General features: G+C 36.2%; 1 protein-coding gene across 3 annotated transcripts in view; it reads right to left on the bottom strand.

Moving 5' to 3' along the window:
- USP24 (ubiquitin specific peptidase 24) overlaps positions 1 to 25,576 on the bottom strand; it is a 147,310-nt gene that overhangs the window by 60,200 nt on the left and 61,534 nt on the right. For all 3 annotated transcript variants that reach the window (XM_038000483.2, XM_007978600.3, XM_038000478.2), the window contains exons 17-32: positions 21,693 to 21,800; positions 20,852 to 21,001; positions 20,113 to 20,244; positions 19,190 to 19,301; positions 17,327 to 17,403; positions 16,168 to 16,308; positions 15,935 to 15,988; positions 14,801 to 14,916; positions 11,499 to 11,565; positions 11,175 to 11,285; positions 10,372 to 10,470; positions 10,090 to 10,263; positions 6,755 to 6,840; positions 6,495 to 6,588; positions 4,957 to 5,112; positions 1,900 to 1,997 (exon numbers count right to left, since the gene is read on the bottom strand). In XM_038000483.2, the coding sequence (XP_037856411.1) occupies positions 1,900 to 1,997; positions 4,957 to 5,112; positions 6,495 to 6,588; positions 6,755 to 6,840; positions 10,090 to 10,263; positions 10,372 to 10,470; positions 11,175 to 11,285; positions 11,499 to 11,565; positions 14,801 to 14,916; positions 15,935 to 15,988; positions 16,168 to 16,308; positions 17,327 to 17,403; positions 19,190 to 19,301; positions 20,113 to 20,244; positions 20,852 to 21,001; positions 21,693 to 21,800 (1,775 nt within the window). The remainder of the gene's footprint in view (positions 1 to 1,899; positions 1,998 to 4,956; positions 5,113 to 6,494; positions 6,589 to 6,754; positions 6,841 to 10,089; positions 10,264 to 10,371; positions 10,471 to 11,174; positions 11,286 to 11,498; positions 11,566 to 14,800; positions 14,917 to 15,934; positions 15,989 to 16,167; positions 16,309 to 17,326; positions 17,404 to 19,189; positions 19,302 to 20,112; positions 20,245 to 20,851; positions 21,002 to 21,692; positions 21,801 to 25,576) is intronic.

The raw sequence follows: 25,576 nt of genomic DNA, 5'->3' as shown, positions 1-25,576 counted from the left end.
CCATCCTCTGCTCATGCGTCGAGCTGGTGTCCATGCTTTCCTCACCCAGAGGAAATGGCATGCCTACTTCTTTCTAGAGAAAATCTGCTTCCAACTGCAGTACAAGTTGGCCCCATCATTTACCCCTTTCTCTTTTATCTTTATTTTTTTCTCCTTCATTGGTCCCTTTTAGTTAGCCTATGAAGAGAACCAAGTCTTCCAGTTTTCCACAAGCTAAAATCAAAACAGAAAAGCCAACTTTCCCCTCAGTTATTTTTCTCTTCAATTTACTGTCACCCCTTTTTTCTGACTCATCTGAAAGGAGAGCTCTCTATGCCCTGATGCTACCTTCCTGCCTTACACTTGCCACTCAGCTCTGACAGCTGGATTATGCCCTCATGGTTTTACTCACATGCTCCCAAATCTCTCGTGCCATTCTCCACTTTTCTAACAAGCACCCTATCCAATCCAAACCATCTACTTCACATGACTCGGAAGGACCTTGTATGCAATCAAACTTATTTCTCTTGCTTTCCTCTGTTCCTTCCATCTCTCTCTGTGTTTATTTCCCATACTGACTAACGACTCACCATTTCCCCACTCTACCAAGCTACAAACCACAGGGCCATTTTATAAATGTCCCCACCCTCTACCTAGTCATAAATGTCATTCTGTCACTGCCCTTCATCTCCTCTCTGAATACTGTCAGTTCTCAGTCTTCTCTTCCTTCAGTCTCTCCCATTTCCTTTCATCCTCTTCACTGCTGCCAGAGTAATTGTCTCAGGTAATTCTTGGCTTAGAAACTGCCTGCTTTTTCATGGACTACAAGACAACACTCACATTCCCCGACGAGACCCTTCTTGACATGTTTCTCTCCTTCATCCTTTGCTTGAACCTCACCAGGCAACTGAGGTTCCCAAGAGAGGCGATGCATCTTCATGCTCTCACTCATCCTTCCCTCCATTCCAGCTTGGAGTGCTCTTTCCCTCCTTATTTACCTAGAGGATTTCTAGGTAAATAATTTCCCAATTCCTAGCTCAACGGTCATTTTCTGTGAATCATTTCCTAACCTTATGACCCTAAGCAAATTCAACCAATTTAACCACCACTTTCTCACCCCTCCCCGTCACAAGTACTTTTTATATATAGCTCTGTTTTAATATCTTTTTTTTTTTTTTTTTTTTGAGACAGGATCTTGTTCTGCTGCCAGGGTGGAGTGCAGTAGTGCAATCATGGCTCACTGAAACCTCTACCTCCGAAGCTCAAGTGATCCTCCCACCTCAGCGTCCCAAGTTGGGACTACAGGTGCATGTCATCACACTCAGCTATTTTTTTATTTTTATTTTTCGTAGACATGAGGTCTCACTATGTTGCCCAGGACGATCTCAAACTCTTGGACTCAAGTGATCCTCCTGCCTCAGCCCCACAAAGTGTTGGGATTACAGGCACGAACCACCATGCCTGGCCTGTTTTAATACTTATAATATAGTTACCTAGCTGTTTGTTATTCTTTGTTAAACCATCAGCTGCCTCTCAAAGGCAGAGATAATATCTAATTTATCTTTGCATCCACAACACTAATACCTTGCACAATATGGATTCACAGGGATCAAATTCACCTTATTTCAAACTGACATGAGACACAAAAGAAACAGATACAGTCTCCTTGCTTCTACTCTTCTTGAAGATGTCCCCCACTACCAGACGGGAGACATGTTTCCATTCATTTCTCCAATAATCAGAAGTAATAAAAGGATTTAAAATATTCTAAAGGACTGAAACATCATTCCTTCTTATAAGAACTCTCACAATGAGTCATATGATACCTTGTAGGAATAAGCAAGACTTTGCAGGGGAAATTAACTAAAATAACTATATTCATTTTCGGCAACTCATGTAACATGACATTGAAACTCCAACCTCAAACCGCCGGCTTTGAGGAAGTTTTCACAGAAGGATTTGGCACAGCTTCTGGCCATGTCATCATCAGCTGTTGGCATAAGTTTGGAGCTTAGAACCTAGGAAACAGGTAAGCACAATTACTCATTCACACATTTTCAGCAGAAATTACTCTTTTATTAAACAAAACATTCAGACAACTTGAGTTAGAATATCTTTAAATGTTGCACACTGTTTTTCCCCCAGAAGTATGTAGAAGCTGATGTTTCACGATAAAATAATCACATTTTCCCTATTCTATTTACTTTGGAAGAAAAATCTTTCCATTCTAGAGAAAGTTGGTGTGTTCTTTTCATGAAACTGGCAAACATGAAAGTCTCAGGCTCTCAGGCTTAGATAAGAACAGATAATTCCATGTGATATGCTAGATATATTCTTTAGAAAGATATAAACCGAAGTTTTATAAAACAGCCCATATATTAAAAATGCAAGATGAGTTCCCCAATAACTCTAACTCCTATTTATTGAACACCTACAATGTATCAGGCATATGTATTTTACTTGATAGGTGAGAGAACTGAGACCTGAAAGGTTAAGTAGGTTTAGTGACCGCCCACCTAAAGTCGCATGGTTAGAATTCAAATTCAGATATGTCTCATTCTAACACTCATGCCCTTCTATGATGCCGCAATGCCTACCTAAAGTGGAGTTCAACTGAATACTTTGGTTGGGCAGAATTTCACATAAATAACCATACTATAGCCAAGACTACAAATCTAGTTCACATTCAAGTTTTACCTAGCTGAGAGACCTTAGGCATACAATGCTCCCTTTTGTCCTAGTTTTCTCATCACTAAGTGAGCATAGTAATTACCTTTACAGGAAGATCAAAGGATTAAATACTACAGCACAAGCTTAAAGGTGCTTAGTAGAAGCATCAGGACAAAATAAGTACTCAATAAACAACTGCTTATCTAGGTATGATTTAAAAATAAAAACTCACATTGCCTTAGTCTTAAACTAGATGTGGCTCAAGATCATTTTCCAGTCTAAAAAAATCTGATTCTATGAACCCATGAGTTTTATGAGTTTAGAACTTAATGTGGGATTTTGTTAAAGATGACTTCTTCTCAAGTTGCTCTTGGAGAAACAGGTCCACCAACCTGGGATAAAGAGCATTACATGGGAGAAAAGGAACCTGTGCTCTTCTAAGCCCTTCAAGCATATAAAGCTCTTTGTCTACATGGACACTCCGACCCCACCCACCTCATGGTTAATGGACAACAATTTAGTGAATTGACAGGTTTCTTCAAAGACACGGAAATATCCACTTTGAAGTTTCCTAGCAGGCAAACAAAAGTTAATGAACAAATTGTAAAGAAATTAACCTTTTAGCTGACAGCAAAATAAGAGCTTTTGGGAGTGTTAGGTTTCCAACTGTTTTGTGTATCTAAATCAAAACAAAAAATATCAAAGGAATTCACACTTACTCAGGAGTCCTAAAATGATACCAGAGGTATTTTACTACTGCAGTGCTATGGCTCTAAGATAATGTAATTCAGATAGTTGATGACAAGTTGACCCATTGTTGGACCATTCTGTTTTTCTATCAAATGTGGGTGTTAAAAATTACACTTGAACTTTTTGGAGATAATCATTTAAAAACAAATGACAGATCTGGCAGGAATCACAAAATGCAAATTCTATAGACTTAAATGGGCTAAAAATTCCTAGGCAATTTTCTGTTTCAGAATACCGCATACATTTTATTTTTTGACATCTGTTTATTAAACAGGGTGAACACTAAGTTAGTATTTTCATTTTGAATAAGTCTCCTCAGTATGCACGAAAGCGTAAAATATAATCTAAACAGAAAGCACTTTGGTACTTCATGCTGTTGTTATAACTTAATACTACACTGAATGCTACTACATTTCATAAAGTTAATTCTTAAACACAGGGATGACTCAACCTTGAACATGGTTTTCATGCTGAATACTGCATATATTTTTAAATGTTCACACTAAACAAGGACATGCTTAATTTTTAAAATATTTGCTAAGTACTTTTTCCTTTTTAGACCAATATATCTTTTCACAAGAATGATTAAGGCAAATATGAAATGTCATCACACCCTGAAGCAATAAGATACTGCTTGTATGAAAAGTTATCACATTGTACAAGCAACGAGTGGGAAAATGAAGGACTATAATTATATGCTCCCAATTAGATTGTCAATGAAATGAAACTTGGAAAAAATGCACGTACCCTCTTAGAAAGTTTGACTTTTGTATACTTAAGATACATGATATAATAATTAAGATTGCTTAGGCACTGATATGGATTCTTTATTGCCTAGATATAACTTCTTAAAACAAAGCAAAATCACTCAGGGCCTTATTTTCTTCAAACCAAAAGTGGTATGAGGGTCTAACCTATTACTCTCCAAGAGCAGAACTGATTCCAGTTGGTCACTTTCACATAGTGCTTTGTTTATACTCTGCCATCCAGACTCAGTATATCCAGCTTCCATATGTCTTACTCATAAGATCTTGGAGAGAATATCTTGTTTTTTTTCAACTCTGTTCCTTTACCACCATGACTTATAGACAGTAAACAATTAAATGTATTAGTTTAAAGCTTCCTTTGGGGAGGCTAATTGCAACGAACTGAGTGTTTGTATTCCCCTAAAATTCCTATTTTGGAAGTGAGGACACAGTGAGGCGGTACCATCTATGAACCAGGAGGCCAGCCCACACCAGACACCGAATCTGCCAGTGTCTTGATCTTCGACTCCCTAGACACTCCAACTATGAGAAATAAATGCTTGCAGTTTAAGCCATCCAGTCTATGGTGATTTGTTATAGCAGCCCAAATGGGCTAAGGTAGTGATAAAAATAATCTTTTGCATATTCAAAGGCAAAAAAGTTTCAATTTATAATCTATTTCTTAAAACTAATTTTCAACCAATCATCACATAACAGAAACCTATTTACTTATTTCTGACATCTGAAAGCATGAATCTATAAATCCAAATAGATCTGTCAAAAGGAAACGGAAAGAAATTAGGTTTCTTACTTCCAAGTTGTAGAGCACTCTGAAGGTAGACATTCCCGGGGCAAAAGATCGAAACAGACTTTCTAAAATTGAACTGGCACTTGGTTGGTGCTGTTGCTTTGATGACAGGGATGGAGATTTTGAGGACTGAGAACTTGATTCAGACAGCAATGTTTTCTAAGTTGAAGAGAATAAAAAAAGACGTAAACTTCTTAAAAGGACAAATTAAAGAGAAATAGATCTTAGTACATGTTCTAATATTCTTTCCCTCTTTAATATAAGCCACACCAATGTTATTTTCTAAAAATTAACTTCATAAAACCACATTACTCTGTAACTATTAAAACATCAAACTTGATCATACAAATTCTAAACGTTCAATAAGATTCAAATACTACATGAATGCTTCTGAGCATGTACTCTAAGCAACACTGAGAAGGTCATTTTTATTTGCTTCTGTGTTTAAAATTTGTATCTCTAAATATTGATAATAAAATTATAAGACTGCTAAAGTGGTAGGCTTGAAAAATGTGTTAAGCTAATACTAGTGATATATTTTATAATTACATTAGTTCACTTATCCTTCAAATTAATTTATAAGCAATAAATGACATGACTGAGCTGACCTAAATTTCTAACACTGAATTATAAAATAGAAAATACAGTTCTAACAACTTTTTCTACATGAATTTATTCTGAGAACATAATTAAACAGTATTATAGATAAGACACAATATCAATATGTAGATAAATCTCTTAAGGAACAACATTCTAACAATTAACACAAATGAACTTTAAATATCGACTGTGAAAAAATTAAATGGTAATCCATTTATATAAGCAACTCAGACATAGGCAACAATCAGATTCAAAGAGGCATCATAGCTAATGAAAAACTTCTCAGCTGAATCACAACTAGAGTCTGATCTGGGACAAGTAACTTCATCTCTTTGAGCTTTGGTTTCCTAATATATAACATGAGGAGGTGGAAAGGTAGATGATATTAAAGGTTCTTTCCAGTTCCGAAACCTGATGTCATTATTGACTTTTATATAGGCACTTTAAAAGCCAACATTAAGTTCTGATTTCCATTTATGGCAAAGGTATTTCTTTCTTTCTTTTCTTTTCTTTTTTTGAGACAGAGTATTACTTTGTTGCCCAGACTGGAGTGCATGTATAATCTTGGCTCACTGCAGCCTCGACCTCTTGGGTTCAAGCTATCCTCCCACCTCAGACTCCTCAGTAGCTGGGACTACAGGTACATGTCATCACACCAGGGTAATTTTTTAATTTGTAGAGATGGGGTCACCCTACATTGTCCAGGTTGGTCTTGAACTCTGGGGCTTAAACCATCCTCTGACCTCGGCCTCCCAAATTGTTGGGATTACAGGTGTGAGTCACTGCACTGGGCTGGCAAAGGTATTTTTCAAAAGAAGAAAAAACAGTATGGGAAAGATGATATCATATGACCTTGATGTGATTTCAGGTTGCATGTTCACTCACTGAACTGTGATATAAAATTGTCATGCTAGTTAAATAACTATCAAAAATACTCATACCTTTCTTCCTAAAGAATCAAGTTGATCAAGGGCTTCCTGAATGGCTGGATCAGTAGGTATCAAGAGCAGAAGCTTCCGTACTCGTAGAGTTATCCTGAAGTTTTTCAGATAGAAATTTTTTTTACATATAAGCCATAGTTTAATAACAAAGTCCATTTGCATGGAATATAAAGTAAAATGCATTTCAAGTGAAAAGTGACTTGGCTCCCTAATGTTAGTAACTTTCTCTCTGCCCAAGTCTCACAAATATTTATATTTACCTTGGCTCTTCCAGATTGGCGAGCTGATAAAGCATGTCAAATACATTACATACGAGAGCCATCACTACGCCAGGGAGGGATTTCTCCTGATGGAAAAAAGCAAAATAGAAATTCAAATTTACAAAAGAATGTTCTCCTTTCCTAATCAAACTTACAAGCAATAAAAATACTAGTTCTGAAAGGCTGGTCACCGTAAAGCTTGAGATGAGCACAGTGCTCATCTGTACTGAAGACCACCACACTGGAACATAATAGATGAGGGATCACTACCTTCTAGTGTGTACTACTTGCTCTCCCTTATCCTGGCCACCGGCCAGTGAAGGTACTAAGATGACAAAGGCAGGCACAGTAGAAGACAAGTAAAGCAGAGGGCATAAGTAATTAATATAATGGAGAGCAGGCACCACTGAGCTAATGACTGCTCACTAGCAGAGAACAGAGTGAGTGATGTGAAAACAAAAGTAGTGTGTTTATGTATCTACATTCACACATAACACTAGATATATGTAATTTAAGTTGAGAAAAAGAAGTTACCATGTTTTTTTCCTAAAGATCAGAAAAGACAAAATGGTTGCAACTGCATAAAAGAGATTCGGATATGATTAAAGTACTATTTTCTGGTTATAAGGAATAAGAAATCGGACATCATTACACAATGTATTTACAAGTGGGAAGATTTTTAATAAATTCAGGATAAATGTGAGACAGTTTAAAAATTATTAAACTTGAAGATACTATGTACATTGTTTTTGTTGTTATTTAGCTGCTATAATACCATTCTGAGTGAGATTTCTTTTTAAAATTCTTGTTATATATGAAACATAATTTTTTAAAAAATTGAGATGGGGGTCTCACTATGTTGTCCAGGTTGGTCTTGAACTCCTGGCTTCCAGCAATCCTCCTGCCTCAGTCTCCCAAACTACTAGGATTACAGGCATGAGCCACCACACCCAATCTTTCAATACAGTTAACTTTGACAACCCCACAATACCAACACAGGCTGAGTATCCCTAATTCAAAAATCTGAAATGTGAAATCCTCCAAAATCAGAAATTTTCTGGGTGCAACATGACACCACATGTGGAAAATTCCATGCCTGACCTCATGTAACTGATCTCAGTCAAAATTTTGTTTCATGCACAAAATTACTTAAGATGTTGTATAAAATTACCTTCAGGCTATGTATATAAGGTGTATATGAAACATAAATAAATTTAGTGTTTGGATTTGGGTCCCATCCTCAAGATATCTCATTATGTATATACAAATATTCTAAAATTCAAAGGACTACTCAACTTGCACTAAACTTTAAGAATTCTTTGATCTGTCTAGTAAGGTTTATGCTCTGTAAATTAAAAAGATGCAGTCACACAAAGTCTTATGTTTGGAATTAAAGAAATATATATAATAACCATAGGGGGAAAAAACTGTATATGTCTTTTCAATACCTTTATTTTACATTAGCTTGCTTTCTAGACTATAGAAGCCGAAAAAGCAGAACAGTCTTACACAGCTTTGTACACCTGGAGTCCCAACACAGAGAAGGTACAAAACAAACCAATACATGAAGTCACTGAAATACTGATTGAGTATCTATCGTGTTCTAGGCACTGTTTTGGGTGTCGAGGATGCAGCAGTGAACAAAACAGAAGAAAATCTGCTTTCATGGAGCTTACATTTTATTGGGGGAGAGAGATAAACAAGATAAATAAAATACACAGTATGCTAAAGAAAAAATAAAGTAGGGAACGGAAATAAAAAGACATAGGGATAGGAAAGAGGCTGAAAATCTAGATAAGACAGTCAAAGAAGGCTGCCTGAGAATATGAGTAAAAGCTGAAGAAAGTGAGAGTGAGCCACCTGTATATCAGGAAAGAACAGTTTAGGCACAGGGGAGAGCAAGTTCACAGACCATGCTATTTGAGGACCAACGTGGAGGCCAGTGCGGCTGGAGTGGTGAGAGGAGAAGCTCACAGGAGACAACCTTGGAGAGGCTCTGGGGGACACATTAGGAAGGCCCTGAAGGTCCCAGTAAAGACTGCTCTTATTCTGAGTGAGACAGGAGCCACTCAGGTAGTACAATCTGACTTATGTTTAGTAAGATCCTGGGCCACTGGGTGCCCTGTAGCGAAGAGACTGAACTGGTGTAAGAGCAGAAACTGTGAGAGCAGTTAGGATACTATTAAAACACGCCAGGTGAGGCATGGTGATTGCCTAGACTGGTGTGCAAGCTGTGGATGCAGAAAAAAGTAGCTGGATTCTCGATGCATTCTGAAGGTGGAGTCAAGAATTTGCTCATGGACATGGGTGTGAAAGAAGGAACCCAAAGATTCTGACATGAGCCAACTAGAAGACTGGAGATGTCATCATTTGTGATACAGCAAGAAAGAGATTTGGAGTGGGAGTGAGGTAGTGGGGAAAAGGGTATAAGGAGTTCAATTTGCGATAAATTAGGATTGGGGTGCCTTGTAGACACTTAAGAGATGTTAAGTGGATGGATCCATTTATTTGAACTTCAGGTTAAAGCTAAAAACTAGAAGTCAGCAATGTACACGCAATATGCGGAGACTGGAGATTGGGTGAGATTATTAAGGGAATGACTGTAGACAGAGGAGAGGTCCAAAGATTGGGCCAGGGAACTCCTCAGTACAGAGATCAGGGAGATGAAGAGAAATTGGCAAAGGAGACCAAAAAACAAAAAACCAACCAAACAAAAAAACCAAACAGGCAGAGAGGCAGTGGAAAGTCACACAAGTACTGAAAGCCAAGTGAAGAGTGTTCCAAGGGGGAAGTGACCACACGTATCAGCTTCAACAAAACACCAAGAAGACAAGGACTAAGAGGTGGAGGTGACAGACTAACTTGAAAAGAGGTTAATTCTTATCAAGAGAGATCAAGATAGGATGTCAAAGAAAAGCTGGAAAGAAGTTTAGACAACTGTTTCAAGGAGTTTTGCTGATTTTGGAAGGAGAATGGGGCAGAAACTAAAGTGGAAATGGGGTGAAGAGTTTTTTTAAGATGGAAGAAATAACACAACATGCTTGAACACTAATGGGAATGACCCAGTAGAGAGGGGGAAAAAAAATCAATGAAGAGAGAGATGCATGAGAGGACAGTGAGTGGCCAGGCAGAATCATTCAGTGATTGACTCAGAAGGCTGGTAAATTATATTATCTTCTTCTCTCAACTGAATCCCCGCCTTTGTTATACAGTTTGGAAGAGTCAGAACTTGTCTGAGAGAAAAGGATATCATCATCCAAACCCATATGGGCTGAACACAAAAAGACAGTGATTGTTAAGTTCTTGTTTTTAAATTGAAATTGATCACCCAGTACCTGCTCCATGGCGTATGAAGAACTAAAAACCCCACTGCTGCTGCTGCTGGAGCTGGTTGAAGAATCTGCTGAACTCCCAGATGGGGTCCCACTGCCAGAAGTCTTCACTGTAAGGATCTGTTCATCAGAAAAGCCCAGTTGGTGGAGTAGCTTTTGATCTTTATTCACTGTCAGCTGCAAAAAGTGGTTTCTTAATTATTGAGAGGAAAAGAGGAAATTATTCATATCAGGCTAAATATTTGTATCATTTATTATTCATAAAAACTGCTTATTTAAACCTACCAGGCTATCATTTGTAAATATCTGTATATTATCCATAGGAGAGCACAACTGCTTGGCTATTTTCCACCGGACACTCCCTATGGTTTCATTACTGTGAGCCTGTAAAATAAAATTAAACATGTTGTGAGAGAATTCATTTATTTATTCATTTAAACAACTGGTCATCTACTAGGTAATGGGCACTGTTCTAGAAGCTGGGAACACAGCAGAGAACATAAAAACAAGAACCCCTACTCTCGTGAGGCTTCCCTTCTGCTATAATTAAATGTTCCATTCCACACTCCACCTCCACCCCATCAAGCATGGAATGAGACCTCAAGCCCTTCTTCCACTGCGGTGTTGTCCACTCTTTCCCTTTTTCACTGTGCTCCCCTCACACCAGCCACCTTGCTTGCCTTTGTACCTGTTCCTCCATTTGCCTGGAATGTTCTCCCAAGCAAACGTCATTTACCCTGTCACTTTACTCAAGTTTGTGCTCAAATGTCACCACCTCAGAGAGACCTTTCCCTGTCCACTTTTAATAAAATATTTTGTGCATTCCCATCACCCTCTTATCACCGTCCTCACCAATGTATCCTACTTTACTCTTATTTGTTCTTTATAATACTCACCACTGCCTGACATTATATAATATTTATTTATATATCTGCTTATACCCCACAGTTTCATTTCAGGTCTTTATTCTACATCTGTTTACCAAACAACCTTTAGAATGATTATTTATGTAGCTATCTCAATCAAGACTGCTTTATGAAACTAATAAGACAACATGAAAATGGCTATAGTTCTTAATGTAAACCCACCTCGACAGTGAAGGTATCTTTGGTAGACTCATAGGTAACATTAAGAGTTAAAAGATGTCCATGAAATGAGGCACCATGAGGTAGAATAGTTCGTGGAACAGAGTAAAAATCCTTAAAAAACAAATAAGTCAGGTCAGATGGACAGTACCACATCAGAAATACATACCTATGTACATATGATGAATGAAGATGCTTTCTTAAGAAAAGAGAGGCTAACTGGGTGTGGTGGTGTGTTAAAGTCCCAGCTACTAGAAAGGCTGAGGTGGCAAGACGGCTTGAGCCCAGCCTAAGCAACATGTGTCTTAAAAGAAGGAAGCGGCTTACCTCTATAGTGATCACATAGCGCTCTGCCAGAAGCAGCAGTCTCTCAATTATTACAAGTTTAGTGGATCTACAGATTTAAAAAAAAAGTATTACAATGTATTTGAAGTGAGTTACTGATCTGACCTCAATTCTAGTCTGTTTCACCAAAACCACAGTAACAGTTAGCACTCAGTGGTCAAGGACTGAAATTTGCGAAGATTAAACTTCCCTTTTACCCAATGGGGAGGTGGTTCTACCAGCTGACAGCTGTAGCATACAGATGGAATAAGGGAGAAGCCTGTACCTCCCCATGTTTCCCTTCCTTTCTTCTTTCTAATTCTTTAAACAGTTATTCCACAAATGGAGGACCTGGGTTTCTAGGCCTATCTGTCCATTAATTCATCAAGAATGAAATCAGTGAGTTTGACTCTCATTAATCTTGTAACTAAAATATGACATACAATTCTGTGAACACATGAAATCTGACAAAGTTCTGAACTGCCTGAGAATTAGAAGACAAATGCAAATCAGTAAGTATGACACAAACAAAAGTTGCTATCTGAAATCTGAGGTCTCTTTTGGTTGAAGACTTATGGGATCTTACTTTTCAGTTGAAATAATCGGACTGCAATATTCATCAGCTTATATAGTCATAACTCCATACTTTACTAAAGAGAACATTGCATGTATTAACATTAAGAAATTAAAATCCAAGTCCTCTTAATTTATAACATTTTATATTCCCGAGAGTCTAGATATTTCAAAGAGGTATATTTCTAAAACTGAAAAGAGGTACCACCATTTTCTAACAATTGGTCTGGTATGCTGATTAGCAGTACCAAAAATTTCACTCTAAAAACAGCTGATTAAACACATTTCAGCAGTTCTATTAAATATATTTAATGGAGTTCTAAATTATTCCAGTCTATGGGCAAGAACCAGAACTTGAAATTCAGATGAAAAATTTTTAGAAAATATTTAAGTCCATAATAAGTGAGTGAACTATTGAGTGAACTGTTTTTAAATTATGCCTCAATAATGAATTAAATCACAGACAGTATTATGAAATACTGTACAGATGACAGAAACCCCACTACCCCAAGTTGGAACAATTATGGATCTGAAAAGTTCTTTCCAAACTAGTGAAATGAGATAAACAATGTTCTGGTTCAAATTCAACTTTGAAACTATATACTCTTATTAATCCTATTTAGAGTTTGTAATAAGAATATTTTAAATTATGTGGTTTTTCTCTGTAGTCCACTAAATATGAAATGATTCAGAATAAAAAGCACTTAGTAAAGAGAAAAAAACAAAAAGCATAGTCATTTAAAGAAGTAGGAGTTTGGACATCCTAACCCAAAAGCACATAAAATACACTTACATTCTAATTTATCAGATAAATAAACTATTAAGGAACTGAGTCATAGAGATGGACTACATCTTACAAACATGTAATTGGGAATTCTTAATATACATTTTAAATGAAAGTCTATTTGAGATATACTTCCAAGAATGTAGGAATGTGCAAGTCATGTTAGTGTTCTTATCATGAGTTGAATCTATTATTATTTCTGCCATTTAAAAATGAAGTCTGAGAAGGCTGAGTTTATTGGCTTCCTTCATATTAACGAAGTATAGTGACACAGTACTCAAGTCATTTTTAAAAAGAAGAATGGGCTGGGAGCAGTGGCACAAGCCTGTAATCCCAGCACTTTGGAAGGCTGAGGCAGGCGGATCACCAGGTTAGGAGATCGAGACCATCCTGGCTAACACAGTGAAACCCCGTCTCTACTAAAAATACAAAAAATTAGCCGGGCGTGGTGCCAGGCGCCTGTAGTCCCAGCTACTTGGGAGGCTGAGGCAGGAGAATGGTGTGAACCCGGGAGGCGTAGCTTACAGTCAGCCCAGATTGCGCCACTGCACTCCAGCCTGGGCGACAGAGCGAGACTCCATCTCAAAAAAAAAAAAAAGAAAAAAAAAAAGAAAAAGAAGAATGGGGGAAAGGACTCACTGCCTTGATTCCCCTTTTTAAAGGAAGGCTTTAACAAGCAAAGGAATACCCTTATTCAGTTGTGAATAAGAATAGTCACTCTAGAGTAGAGACAGACTCTATGAGTACCCATCACTAGAGGGCAGCAGCAGAGTGAGGTACGGAGAGCAAGCCCTTCCCAGAGCACTCGCCAGTTTTCTGGGAAACAATGACGTGGTGCTGCTTACCAGTAGAGGCTCATAAGAAACCCACAGAAGTATTTTAGTTACTTCCATACAACGTTCCAAATTATGCATTGTTTCTCTTATACCTCCTATTCATGAAATCTGAGTTTAGCGTCTGCTGTAGTTCTCTGACATCAAAGAACTACAGCAGACGCTAAACTCAAGATTTCATCAATATGGCTGGGCGCAGTGGCTCACGCCTGTAACCCCAGCACTTTGGGAGGCCGAGACCATCCTGGCTAACACAGTGAAACCCCGTCTCTACTAAAAATACAAAAAAAAAAATTAGCCGGGCGTGGTGGCGGGCGCCTGTAGTCCCAGCTACGCGGGAGGCTGAAGCAGGAGAATGGCGTGAATCCGGGAGGCGGAGCTTGCAGTGAGCCGAGATCGCGCCACTGCACTCCAGCCTGGGCGACATAGCAAGACTCCGCCTCAAAAAAAAAAAAAAAGATTTCATCAATAATAACTGAAAACTCAAATAACAGCAATGTAATAGATTAAGAGACAATGTACAAAAAAAAAAAAAAAGAGACAATGTCAGTTTAAAGTTTTAACACAAACATTGAGGGATAAAGTTCTCACTAAAAATTATTTTGAAAAATACTTTTATTATTTGAATATTTTATGATTATACTATAATGCATAATTTTAATTAATCATCTTCCACTTCATTCTGCTTACCCTATTAATGCTCTGAGCTTGAGTATTCAAGGAGAAAAGCCTAAGTAAATATTTTAAACTTGAAAAAAATTAATCTTCATACAATGTATGTGTATTCCATTCTAAACAGTAAGTTATTCATACTACATAGAATAAAAGTAAAATGAATCAAATAAAAACTAAAACAAGAAGACTTGTCCACCAGGTAGAAGGGTAGGCACAGGGCAGTACTTGGGTGGTTCTGGTGATGACCTACACAGAGAACTTCCAAAGAGACACAGATTCAGGGGTGTATGATGGGGAACATGTAATTCTCAGGATTATGACAGCTTGCAAAAATTATGATACAAAATGAGGAAATCAATAATTCAGAAACCTACATAAAAAGTACCATTTAAGAAAACTGACGTATGTGTGTTGTGTATTTTTCACTTCTGATCACTTACCTATAAGGAGACTGAACTGAGGTTGCTACAGTTGGCATGGCAGTTGCTGTAAGCATTTTTGTTGCTCTGGTCACAGCATGTGTTAGAGTGGGGCCACCAAGTGCTGAACTGGCTGCCTAAAAGATACCAAACAGTCATTCTTTATCAGGGTTTCTCAACCTGGACGCTAATGACATTCTGGACAGGATAATTTGCTGTTGCAGAGGGCTGGCCTGGGCATTCATTGCCAGATGTTTAACAGGATCCCTGGCCTCTACCTACCTAGGGACCAGTAGGATGCTTCTAGTTGTGACAACCAAAAATGTCTCCAGATATTACCAAATGACCCCCAGAGGCAAAATAAGCCCCAGCTGAGAACTAGTGCCCTACATACATATGTTAATACTTACATGGGACCTCATAAAGGGTATTTGAATACTTGAATATTTTTTTATAATGACATATTTGGATAGAAGTCACAATTAGGGAAATACTGTACATATTCTAGCACATACTTATCATCAGAAAGTTTAACTTATTGGAGTTGGGAGGCAGTAGCATTTTAGGCTTTTGGAATTTTTTGATTAGATATGAAACTTAAGCATATCAACTGAATATGAATGTTTAATGCTTTAACCGTCATGCTACAAATAAAAGAGATACATGTGAGGTAGCATTACACAGCAGGCTTCTAATGGACAAAGACAACCGATACCACCTACTACTAACTGTCCTGCTGTGGCCTTTAATAACATTTATGGTATAACTAGGTGAAACATAAAGTAAAAAAAAAAAGAAAAGAAGCAGTGCTTGTATAAAATTCCTGAACGGAAAAAGAAAAAAGAGAAAAAGATTCTATTACAAACATGGAATGTATAGACAACCTATTTTCTGAAGATAGTTCCTATACTCCAAAAGGGGAGGAAGGTGGATGGAGTGGGGAAAACAGCTGATGAGAGGGAGAAAGATTTCCTATAAAGTACACTTATATATTGGGCAAACATCTGTTCCCTATGCCACAATATGGTACTATTGATAAATTCTTCAATAGGATCCAGCCACAAACATCAACATTATAAATTATCTAAAAAGATAAAATTACAAAAAAAAAAAAAATTTACCTCAAAGAGAGGTTAAATAAAATTTGCTACTCACTTCTAATCTTGTGTAGCAATCAGCAATGAATTTCTTATGTAAAGATACTGAATCCTGAAAGAGTATATGGAAATTACAATTAGTCCTTGACATTTAGTTGTAATCATTATTCAGCACAAAATATCAAAATAAGCCAATTTTTGGTCATGCCAAGGATCATAGCTTATCACTAAAATATATATATAATTTTCTGCTTTCTTGTGTATGGGTAACTTCTTTCCTTAGATACCTACCTTCTTTAATCTAGGATTTAGATTAACGTAACTATAGTTTATGATTAGCTGAATAGCTTCATTAGCAATTTCTTCATCAGGTGATTCCATGGCTATTTTCCAAATGAAATCCATTCCTATCAATTCCAGCTTTTCTACATACTGTTCAAAAGAAGAAAAATTATAAAGCATATCAGGATCACAAAATTACAAAACCACAGACAATTATTTTGTTACATCATGAGTCCACACTTCTTCAGTTCAATACGAATTAAGGCTGCAAAACCTCAGCTATATGAAAATAATATTATACTGATGTGGAACTTTAAAAAGCAACCAACCACAGAAGCACTGGGCAAATTCCATGGGAACCAGGATAGGTATGGAGATATCTCTTCAGACATCCCTAGACCCAAACTGGACACACAGCCCGACAGGCTACTGAAGCAGAAATAGAGGAGGAGTGAGATGGGCACCATCTTCAGGAGCTTTTCTTCAAAAGGAAACACAGTCAAGCCAGAAGTGGTCACTAATTCTTGGGGCTCAATCTGGTCTTTCTAAAGCTCAGTAGGCAACAGCAGGACCCAGAGCTTGTAAGATCTGGTAAAAACTCTTACCACCCAGGAAGTCATGTCTTGAATAAAAAGGATGTAGAAAAAGAGTTAATAAGCCTTTTTTTCTTTTCCCCCAAAGGGGTATGTGTAAATATAAACATAAGCTGTACATCCTAGTTTTCCTGCCTGTCTATTCCTGAATTTTTCTCCCCAAATCCCTGCCATTGTGATCCCAGGACGAAGACTGCGCTTGCTTTTTTAGGTACATGTGAATTGCTGGATCTGAGGAGTTGGAAGCTTAGGTGAACTATCCCTGCTCTGCATTCATGTAGCCACAGGAGGCCACTGGCTGTCCCTAGATCAGCCAGAAACAGAAAGATGTGAGGAGGGACTGGTGTCCTCCCAGGTAGCTGGTGAGGCATGGTAGTGCAGGTAGGAGCCTCCCTTACACTCTAGGAGAAGCTCTGTCATCAAGGTAGAAACTGGCAGTCAAGGAGATGCTGTTCTTTAAAAAAAAAAAATCCATGTTATCTCTCAACACTTTTTTTTCGTTTGTTTTTGTTTTGCTGAATATCAAATTATACTAGATTATCCAAACTCTCTAGATTTGAGAATAACATACTTACCAACTGAGCTCCTTGTCTTTTCAATCGATGATCACAAAGATTCACATTTTCAAAAAAAGTTTTAAATAAGTTAAAACCTGTAATTATAAAATGCCAAATAAATTCATGTACTCTAGGTAACACAGATAATCAATGAAAAGACTCAAAGTGGATCAAGAACTAAAACCATAAGACTCTTGGCATTGGTTTCTTAGATATGGTACCAAAGCAGAAGCAACAAAAGAAAATATTAGTAAATCGGATATAGTCAAAATTAAGTGCTTCAAATGACACTAACAAGGAAGTGAAAAGACAACTCACATAATAGAAGAAAATACTTGCAAATCAACTATCTGATAAGGAGCTAGTATCCAGAATACATAAAGAACTCTTACAACTCAACAATTAAAAGACAAACCCATTTTAAAATGGGCAAAAGATTTTAAGATTTCTCTAAAGAATATAAACAAATGGCCAATAAGCACATATAAATAGATGCTGAATATAATTAGTCACCAGAGAACCGCACATTAAAACCATTAGATTTGCCCGGGCGTGGTGGCTCAAGCCTGTAATCTCAGCACTTTGGGAGGCTGAGGCAGGCGGATCATCTGAGGTCAGGAGTTTGAGACCAGCCTGACCAACATGGTAAAACCCTGCCTCTACTAAAAATACAAACATTAGCCAGGTGTGGTGGCATGTGCCTATAATCCCAGCTACTCGGGAACTGAGGCAGGAGAATCACATGAACCTGGGAGGTGGAGTCAAGATCATGCCACTGCACTCCAGCCTGGGCGACACAGCAAGACTCCATCTCAAACAAACAAATCAAAAAAACACCCATTAAATTCTGATACCACTTTATACCCATTAGGATGTCTAAAATAAAAAAAGGCAGATAATAACAAGTATTCGTGAGGATGTGAAGAAATTGGAACCCTCATATATTGCTGGTGGGATTACAAAATTACAAAATAGTGTGGCACTTTGCAAAACAGGCAGTTCCTCAAAGGTTAATTACATATCACAACAATCTGACTTCTAGATATACATCCAAGAGAAATGCAAACTAATACCCACAGAAAAACTTGTACATGAATGTTTACAGCGGTATTAACCATAACACCCAAAAAGGGGCAATAATCAAAATGTTCATTAGCTCATGAGTGGATAAATAAAATATGGTACACCCACACAGTGGAATATTATAAAGCCATAAAATGGAACGAAGTGCTGATACCTGCCATGACCTGGGCGAACCCTGAAAACATTATGCCTTAATACAATGAAAGAAGTCAGAGACAACAGATCACAGTGATGATTCCACTCATATAAAATGTTCTGATTAGGCTAATCCATAAAGACAGAAGATAGATTAGAGGCTGGATAAAATGAATGGAAAGTGACTGTTAATGGGTATAGGTTTATTTTTGGGGTGATGAAAATGTTCTCGGATTGGAACAGAGTGAAGGTCACATAATTTTGTGAATATACTAAAAGCTACCATTTGTACACTTTAAAAAGTGAGTTTTATGGTATGTAAATTATATCTCAATTTAAAAATTCAATGAAAAGAAACACCTGAAAGGAGGATTTCTATACTTTGATACATTTTTACCTTAATGAATCCTTTTGTACTAGGAAATTTTAAAAAGACAATTTGGCAATTTGACCTAGCAGGCCATATGATTTAAAAACTAATTATAAGATACCATTCATGTAAAAAGGAATTTGAGTACTAAATATGTCTTTATATGTACATGAAAAATTCTAGAATGATATTCCTGTTTAGTTGCTTCTGGGAAGGAGGATTAAAAGTAAAGGAAAGAATAACACTTCTTACTTAAAAGTACTGAAAAAAAATGATCTTAAGTTTTTTCCTACCATTCATAGTGATTTCATATGACTCCAATTTAAGAATTTTCTCCTTGAAGAGCTGTTGCTGAACATCACTCTCGAGATCATGCTGCCCTTTTGTAAACCATTCAAAACACATCTGTGGAATAAGACAAATATTACCCTGTAACTAAGATCCATTTCAGGCACATACATATTCCAAACTGGAAAAGTAAAGATAAATTATTTTAATACTTCAAATGTTTATATTGTCAAAATACCACTCAAAGCTAAAATGCTTGGAATTCTGAAATTAAATGAAGCAGTTACTAGCAATCTTTCCTCTAGATAATGAAAATATCTACTCATACTTTTCACTGGATTTTATACTTGGGTTTTTCCATCAACATTTATTGCCTGCTTACGCCAGGCACTATCACAATAGTGAAGCCTTTCGACAAGTCTAGGAAGTAGTTAACATTATTCTGTCAAATAAGATGAGGAAAATGAAATTCACTGTTAGAAAACATCAAGACAGGTGTTTTGTTTCTGATTTAATCTATCTTTGGCTGTTTAATTATAGTTTAAAAAAATTTGGCCAGGTACCAATTCTTCTTTACTGTTTTTGGGGTGCAACATCATTATAGGAACTCAAGTTTTCTGTTGATAATTTAAAATTAGTTTCATATGGAGGGGAAAAAACTTAAATATATCTAGAATTCTTTATACTCATTTGGTTAAACTTGGTATTTTATCCAGAATGGTATCAAAATTACCAAAGAACTCATACATTTATTTTTATCATGAATACATGTTATATAAAACATTTTTTCAGCACTTACAGTTCTTGGCCCATACTATTTATGCTTATATAAACTGAAAAGTGTTTAGAAGATGTGAAAACACTTTTCAGAAAAAGTGAAATATTTAAATATTTCTGCCTTACTTTATCCACACTACCATCTTCTTACCTCTCTATCTAATTCACAAACATCCTGGCCAGTTACAAGACACTCCCAGATCTCCTTGGCACGATTCCAGCCCAGATACAGAGTAGCTTCTTGCAAGAAAAACGCCAGAAATTTTAGATGTGCTTCTAAATACTGCAAAAAGAAATAATGCTAATTAGTTAACTCCAGGCATTCATTCCTAAAAGCAACATTAAAACAAAACAAAACTCTTAAGTTTTAACAACAGTTTTACTTAATCCTTTTTCATATAATTTAGGGTAAAGTAAATATTAGAATTCTGTTTACAAGTTGATAGTACAATGTAATAGCAGCTATCTATCTCAAGTCTATTAGAAATTCGGTTGATTTTGGACGTCAATAAAATGTAATTTCAGTAATCTCAGAGTAAAACACTACAAACTCACAACTTTCCTAATTTCACAATTAGGAAAAAACAAATTTTTTCCTAATTTTTAAAAAAACTATAATATTGCTGATCAATTGATTTGGAAAACAAAACCCATTATCCACTGAATTGGCAATTATTATTTCAGATCAAAAACAAAGAAAAAGATGTTTAGTCCTTCATCATATGAAAGATAATTCACAAACATCAAGATACAAAATTGTTTCATCACTACAAAGATACCTCACACAACCTCTTTATAGTTACAGCTAACAAAAATTCTTTTTATAGTAAAAGTATAAAAAGGTCCAATGAATGTTGTAAATCATGAAGCAAAAACACAAGGCCTGATACCTCCCGGTAAGTGTACCGGCCATCCACTAGTGTAGAACCACTTAAGCCTCCAGGCCCGGCCACAGCAGCTGCAAGCCGATGACAAGCGATCAAACTTCCCGTTACCAATTTCACTATTTCAAAATTTTTCTTCAAGTCTTGAATAATGCTCTTGGCGAAAATAACAAAAAGAAAAGTGGTAATGAGAATTTGCAGTTATTTTGTTGGTTTAATACAAGCTGCTATTTAAAGATGTAGTCCTAGATGAGACAAACCAAACATAAGAATTTCCTCATTCATATTTCCTACACAAAAGTAAACAAAATCAATCTGGTATGTACATTTACTAGAAAATTAATAAACTACTAACATTTTCCATCTAAAAAATATTCCTTTTTTTTTTAAAAGCTATTTAAAAGTTATTTAAAAGTTTAAAGTTATTTAAAAATAACTATTTCACTTCCTGTATACTTTTCTGGATGGTTCTTCCCATGTCTATATACTGAGGAAACTCTAGTACTTTAAGCAAACTAATCTTTTTATGATACAAAACAAGCGACAAGCTTTTTAATCTTTTCAAACCAATTTTTAAAATGCCATTCTAACTTTTAAAAACTGGTTTAACTATTTCAAAATTAAGCAGATAAAAAGAAAATGAGTTAAGGAGATACCAAAAAAAAAAAAAGCTCCACAGAAATGAAAGCAGAATGATGCTTAAACTCAAGATTATTAAATGATGTAAGTGAATTACATTAATAAACATAAAGATAGTGACTATAAACTCAGCAATTTTAGCCATAGTTTGTTATTATAAAAGTTATGCCAGTAACTGTATAATAATAAAAAATAGCTATACCCTTACCTTGTCTTGCTTTTGATAAGTTTGTTTTATGAATGAGCGAGTAATTTCATGGAGCTGACGTAAAGCTGGTACCACCCATACAAACTGAGGATTATTAAGCTGAGATGACTAGAGTTAAAAAGAAGTTACATTAATTAAATTTAGAAATAAACAGGAGATTCATTTATTAGCTATACAAAATTTCCAAGTCAATCAGGTTTGTTACACATTTTATTATTTTACTCTTTATATTGACCATTTAGAGCTTATCTCCATGCACTCATAATTCAGTCTTCAACTTCTTAATCTGCATGCAATTTCCTAAAGCCAAGAACTGCAAACAGGAGTGGATGTGAAGTGACAGTAAATGTACAGGGGTACATCAGCAAAAAACAGACAAGGAATTAGCAACTTCAGAGGACAGATTAAGTAGCACAGGCTGCTAAGTCATGTTGACACAAAATAAACTGATGGCCAAAGCTTAACTTGGATAATACTGAACTGCATGGTAAGTAAAATGGAGTAAGAATATTGCTTTCTACGATTATATGATTAAGATACCAATGACATGATCAAGACACCAATAATGGTCTAAATATTAAAGAAAATATTCATAATCTGTATTTCCTAGTTAAAACATTTTCATAAGAGGTAATTCTACTTTTATTATTACAGACATTTTATACTTACACTGTACATTTTTCAAAACACTTTCAAATATATTATTTCTGAAACTGGTATATGACAATCCAGATCGTCATAGTACAGATCTAAAAAGTCTACTGTTCGTGTAATACTCTTTATAAAGACAACTACTTTTTAATAAATAGCATCTTTCAAACTATGAAATTTCAAAATTGGTAAGAATTTCAGTTAAAACATGACTATTAAATCTCTAACCAAAAAGCTGAGTAAAAACTTAACTCCTCAGCATTCTTCAGAGGCTGAATTTTTCATTTTAAAGCCTCCTTGTTCTACTGAACCTTAGTATAAGATGAAGACCCTTGTGGAGGGGAAATACACTTTTGTTGTCTTTGTAGAGAAACATCTCACTATTGAATATGTAAATGTGTTATTGTCACACAATAGTTTTTTCCTTGCCTCATAGAGATCAGCCAATCCTCAATCAGCAAATACCATATTTCCTAGATTCTAAGACAAAGATTTCATATATTTTAACATTTCTGAAATTGACACATTAGACAATTATGTCAAAAGAAACTCACTAGCCACTAGGCACAGGGGAGTAAGTTTTTATATAGCTGTGCTTACCTGAGTATGTGCAAACTTAGCTGGACACAAAAGGTATTTGTTCATCTACCTGTCATTTTAGTTGTTACCTGGTATAGGTAGTACCAAACAAGAATGGCTTTCTCACTTAAATTTGGATCACTAATATGTTACTTAAATGTTATAAAAAATACTACACTATAATGCAGCACTAACTAACCAGTTGTGTCCATCAACATAATTAAAATAGAACAGTGGTCTCACACTAAAGCATTTTCCAAAGCCAGGAGAAGTTGGCATGACAGACTTATACCCTGTGAAGGGCTGTACCACTCAACACTAAATATCTCTCTGTCCTAAGCTGCACCTTATTTCAAGAGAAGGTGTTTAACTTGTAGTGTACATAACTCAATCATGAAAAAAAGCAGCTTGAGTTTTACAAAATAGAACAAGCACACAAAACTCCATATTCATCAACATGCCTCAAAATTATACAGCCAATCTTAAAGATTTCAGAAAGGTCCAAAGCATTACTACATACAAGGCAAAGCAGTGTGCTCCCATGAAGCTGTTCATAATTGTTCAAAAAAAGGCTTAGGCTCAACCTCTCATTAAGAATCTAAACCAATGGTCCATAACTGCAAAATGGACAGTTTCTTTTTTTCTTCTTCGCAAGCTTATTAAATCTGAGATGCAGGCTGCAATCACTGGCATCTTAGAATCACAGAAATAAGGTATATATTAAAGGCCAACTACGTAGTGAGACCAGCTAGACTATTTCTTGCTACACGTTGCAAAATGACAGTAATAAAAACTGTAAGGTTCATATCCAAACAGATATCTTCCCAAAAGGATTACAAAATTGGGACATAAATATGAACTCTTCAACAATAAGCAAATATATTAAAAAGTATCATGATGGCCAATTAAGTCAATTATGGTAACACTATTTTTATTTAATATTGAAAATTATCCTTTGAAGGTAACTTGTTATACAATAAAATTCAAAGAAAAAGTCCATAAAATTAAAATTTAAGAATTATTTCTAATATAGCCCTTTTAAAGTTTAGCAAACAGGAAAGATGTTATTTATTTCATCTTATCTATGACATGGTGACAAGTTATAAGAAAAATTTTAATTACTCTTCTCAAATTACAACAAATATATCTGATAATGTCACAGAGTGGAGGTTTCATAAGTAGGCGCTAATGGGATGTCTAAATTGGACTCAACATTAGATGAAGCCCTAGAGGTCAATTGGTTTAGCCTGCAAACCTATGCCTAAATTATATTTATTCATTTTTTATACAACGACTGACTTACTATTTCCAATGATGAGGAACTCACTACCTCAGAAGGGACTGAATTCTGTTTTCAGACTGTTCTCACATAAAAGTTCCTTGATACTGAAACATGCTTCTGCATAACTTCTTAGGAGACATAAAAAGTAAGCTGAATGAAACTTCTCTATGACAATGCTCTAAGTATTTAAAGAAAGCGTTCATATTTTCTTGAGTTCTCTCTTCTCAAAGTTGAACATCCCCACTTCCTCTTCTGTCTTGTTTTTCCAGACCTACCCTTTTATCTAGGACCACAGCAAAAATTTTTGCTTGGGAGGACAATTTCTAAAAGTATTTCCTCCTGTACTAACCATATCACGTGAAAGTATCTGTACTGAGGACATTTTGCTACTTTTATTTTCGGTTATGTGTTTTATTAAGTAGCAGCAACTCAGCTATGGCTACGTGAGGCTTTTGGTGTCCTCACAGGGTGAAGGGGAGGAGGTAAGAGGAAGAAAACCAATATTTGCTAAAAGCCCGTCAGGCACTGTGGTAGGTGGCCTGAAGATAAACAACTTAAGGAATATGCAGATACAACTAATTGAGGAAAAATGAGTTTTTTTTGTTTTGTTTTGTTTTGTTTTTGGTTTAGTAATTTGTTTTTGGATGAGTACATTTAAACTTTTTAACTGAAGAAAAAAAGAAGTGAAATAAGAGGGAAGGATTGGGGTAGACAGTGGAAGGTATAAAAGCAGCAAAGGAAAGAGGACCAAGGGAGCTGAGGGTACCCTGCAGAATCTACAGAAATAAAGTTAGGAAATCACGGTCAGAATTTCTGAACACAACAGTGGAACTTGGGAATTTTAAGAATATCAAAAGCAGAGGGAAGGGGAATCAGTTGGGGGAATAGAGGTAGCTGAGGGCGGGAGGGGAGTAAGAAGTGGGTGATCTTGTCTTACCCTTTGCTTAGTTTCTGTGTAGCCTGGCAGGGAGACATAATCCCCAGTCAGCCCACCTTGCTGCCTGGCAGGAAAGGGCATAGCATAGAAAAACACCTTTAGTGGAAGTAAATAATTCACCCCCCTGCCTGGAGCCATATCCAGGGGGCTTTGATCTTCCCACTGCCCCCCTTCAGCAATGTGTACTTTGTAAAAGTCCATGAAAGCACTTAGTAAACTGAAAAGTGCTATATAAAAGGCAAGATATTATTGTTTAGAATGAAATAATGGTACACCAGAATTTCTTTACTGGGAGCAGTGGGGAAATAAAAAAGAAAGAATATTACTTTCAAGTCTCACAAAATAACTCCAAAAATTCTTTTACTTTTTGAGTTTTGTTATAAAACAACAGACATAAATGAAATGACTGCAAAGAGAAGCAATAAAGATGCAGTG

This window comes from Chlorocebus sabaeus, chromosome 20 (assembly GCF_047675955.1).
Source record: "Chlorocebus sabaeus isolate Y175 chromosome 20, mChlSab1.0.hap1, whole genome shotgun sequence".
NCBI lineage: Eukaryota > Metazoa > Chordata > Mammalia > Primates > Cercopithecidae > Chlorocebus > Chlorocebus sabaeus.
Note: the sequence above shows the minus strand (reverse complement) of the source record. Positions and strands in the feature narration are given on the sequence as shown.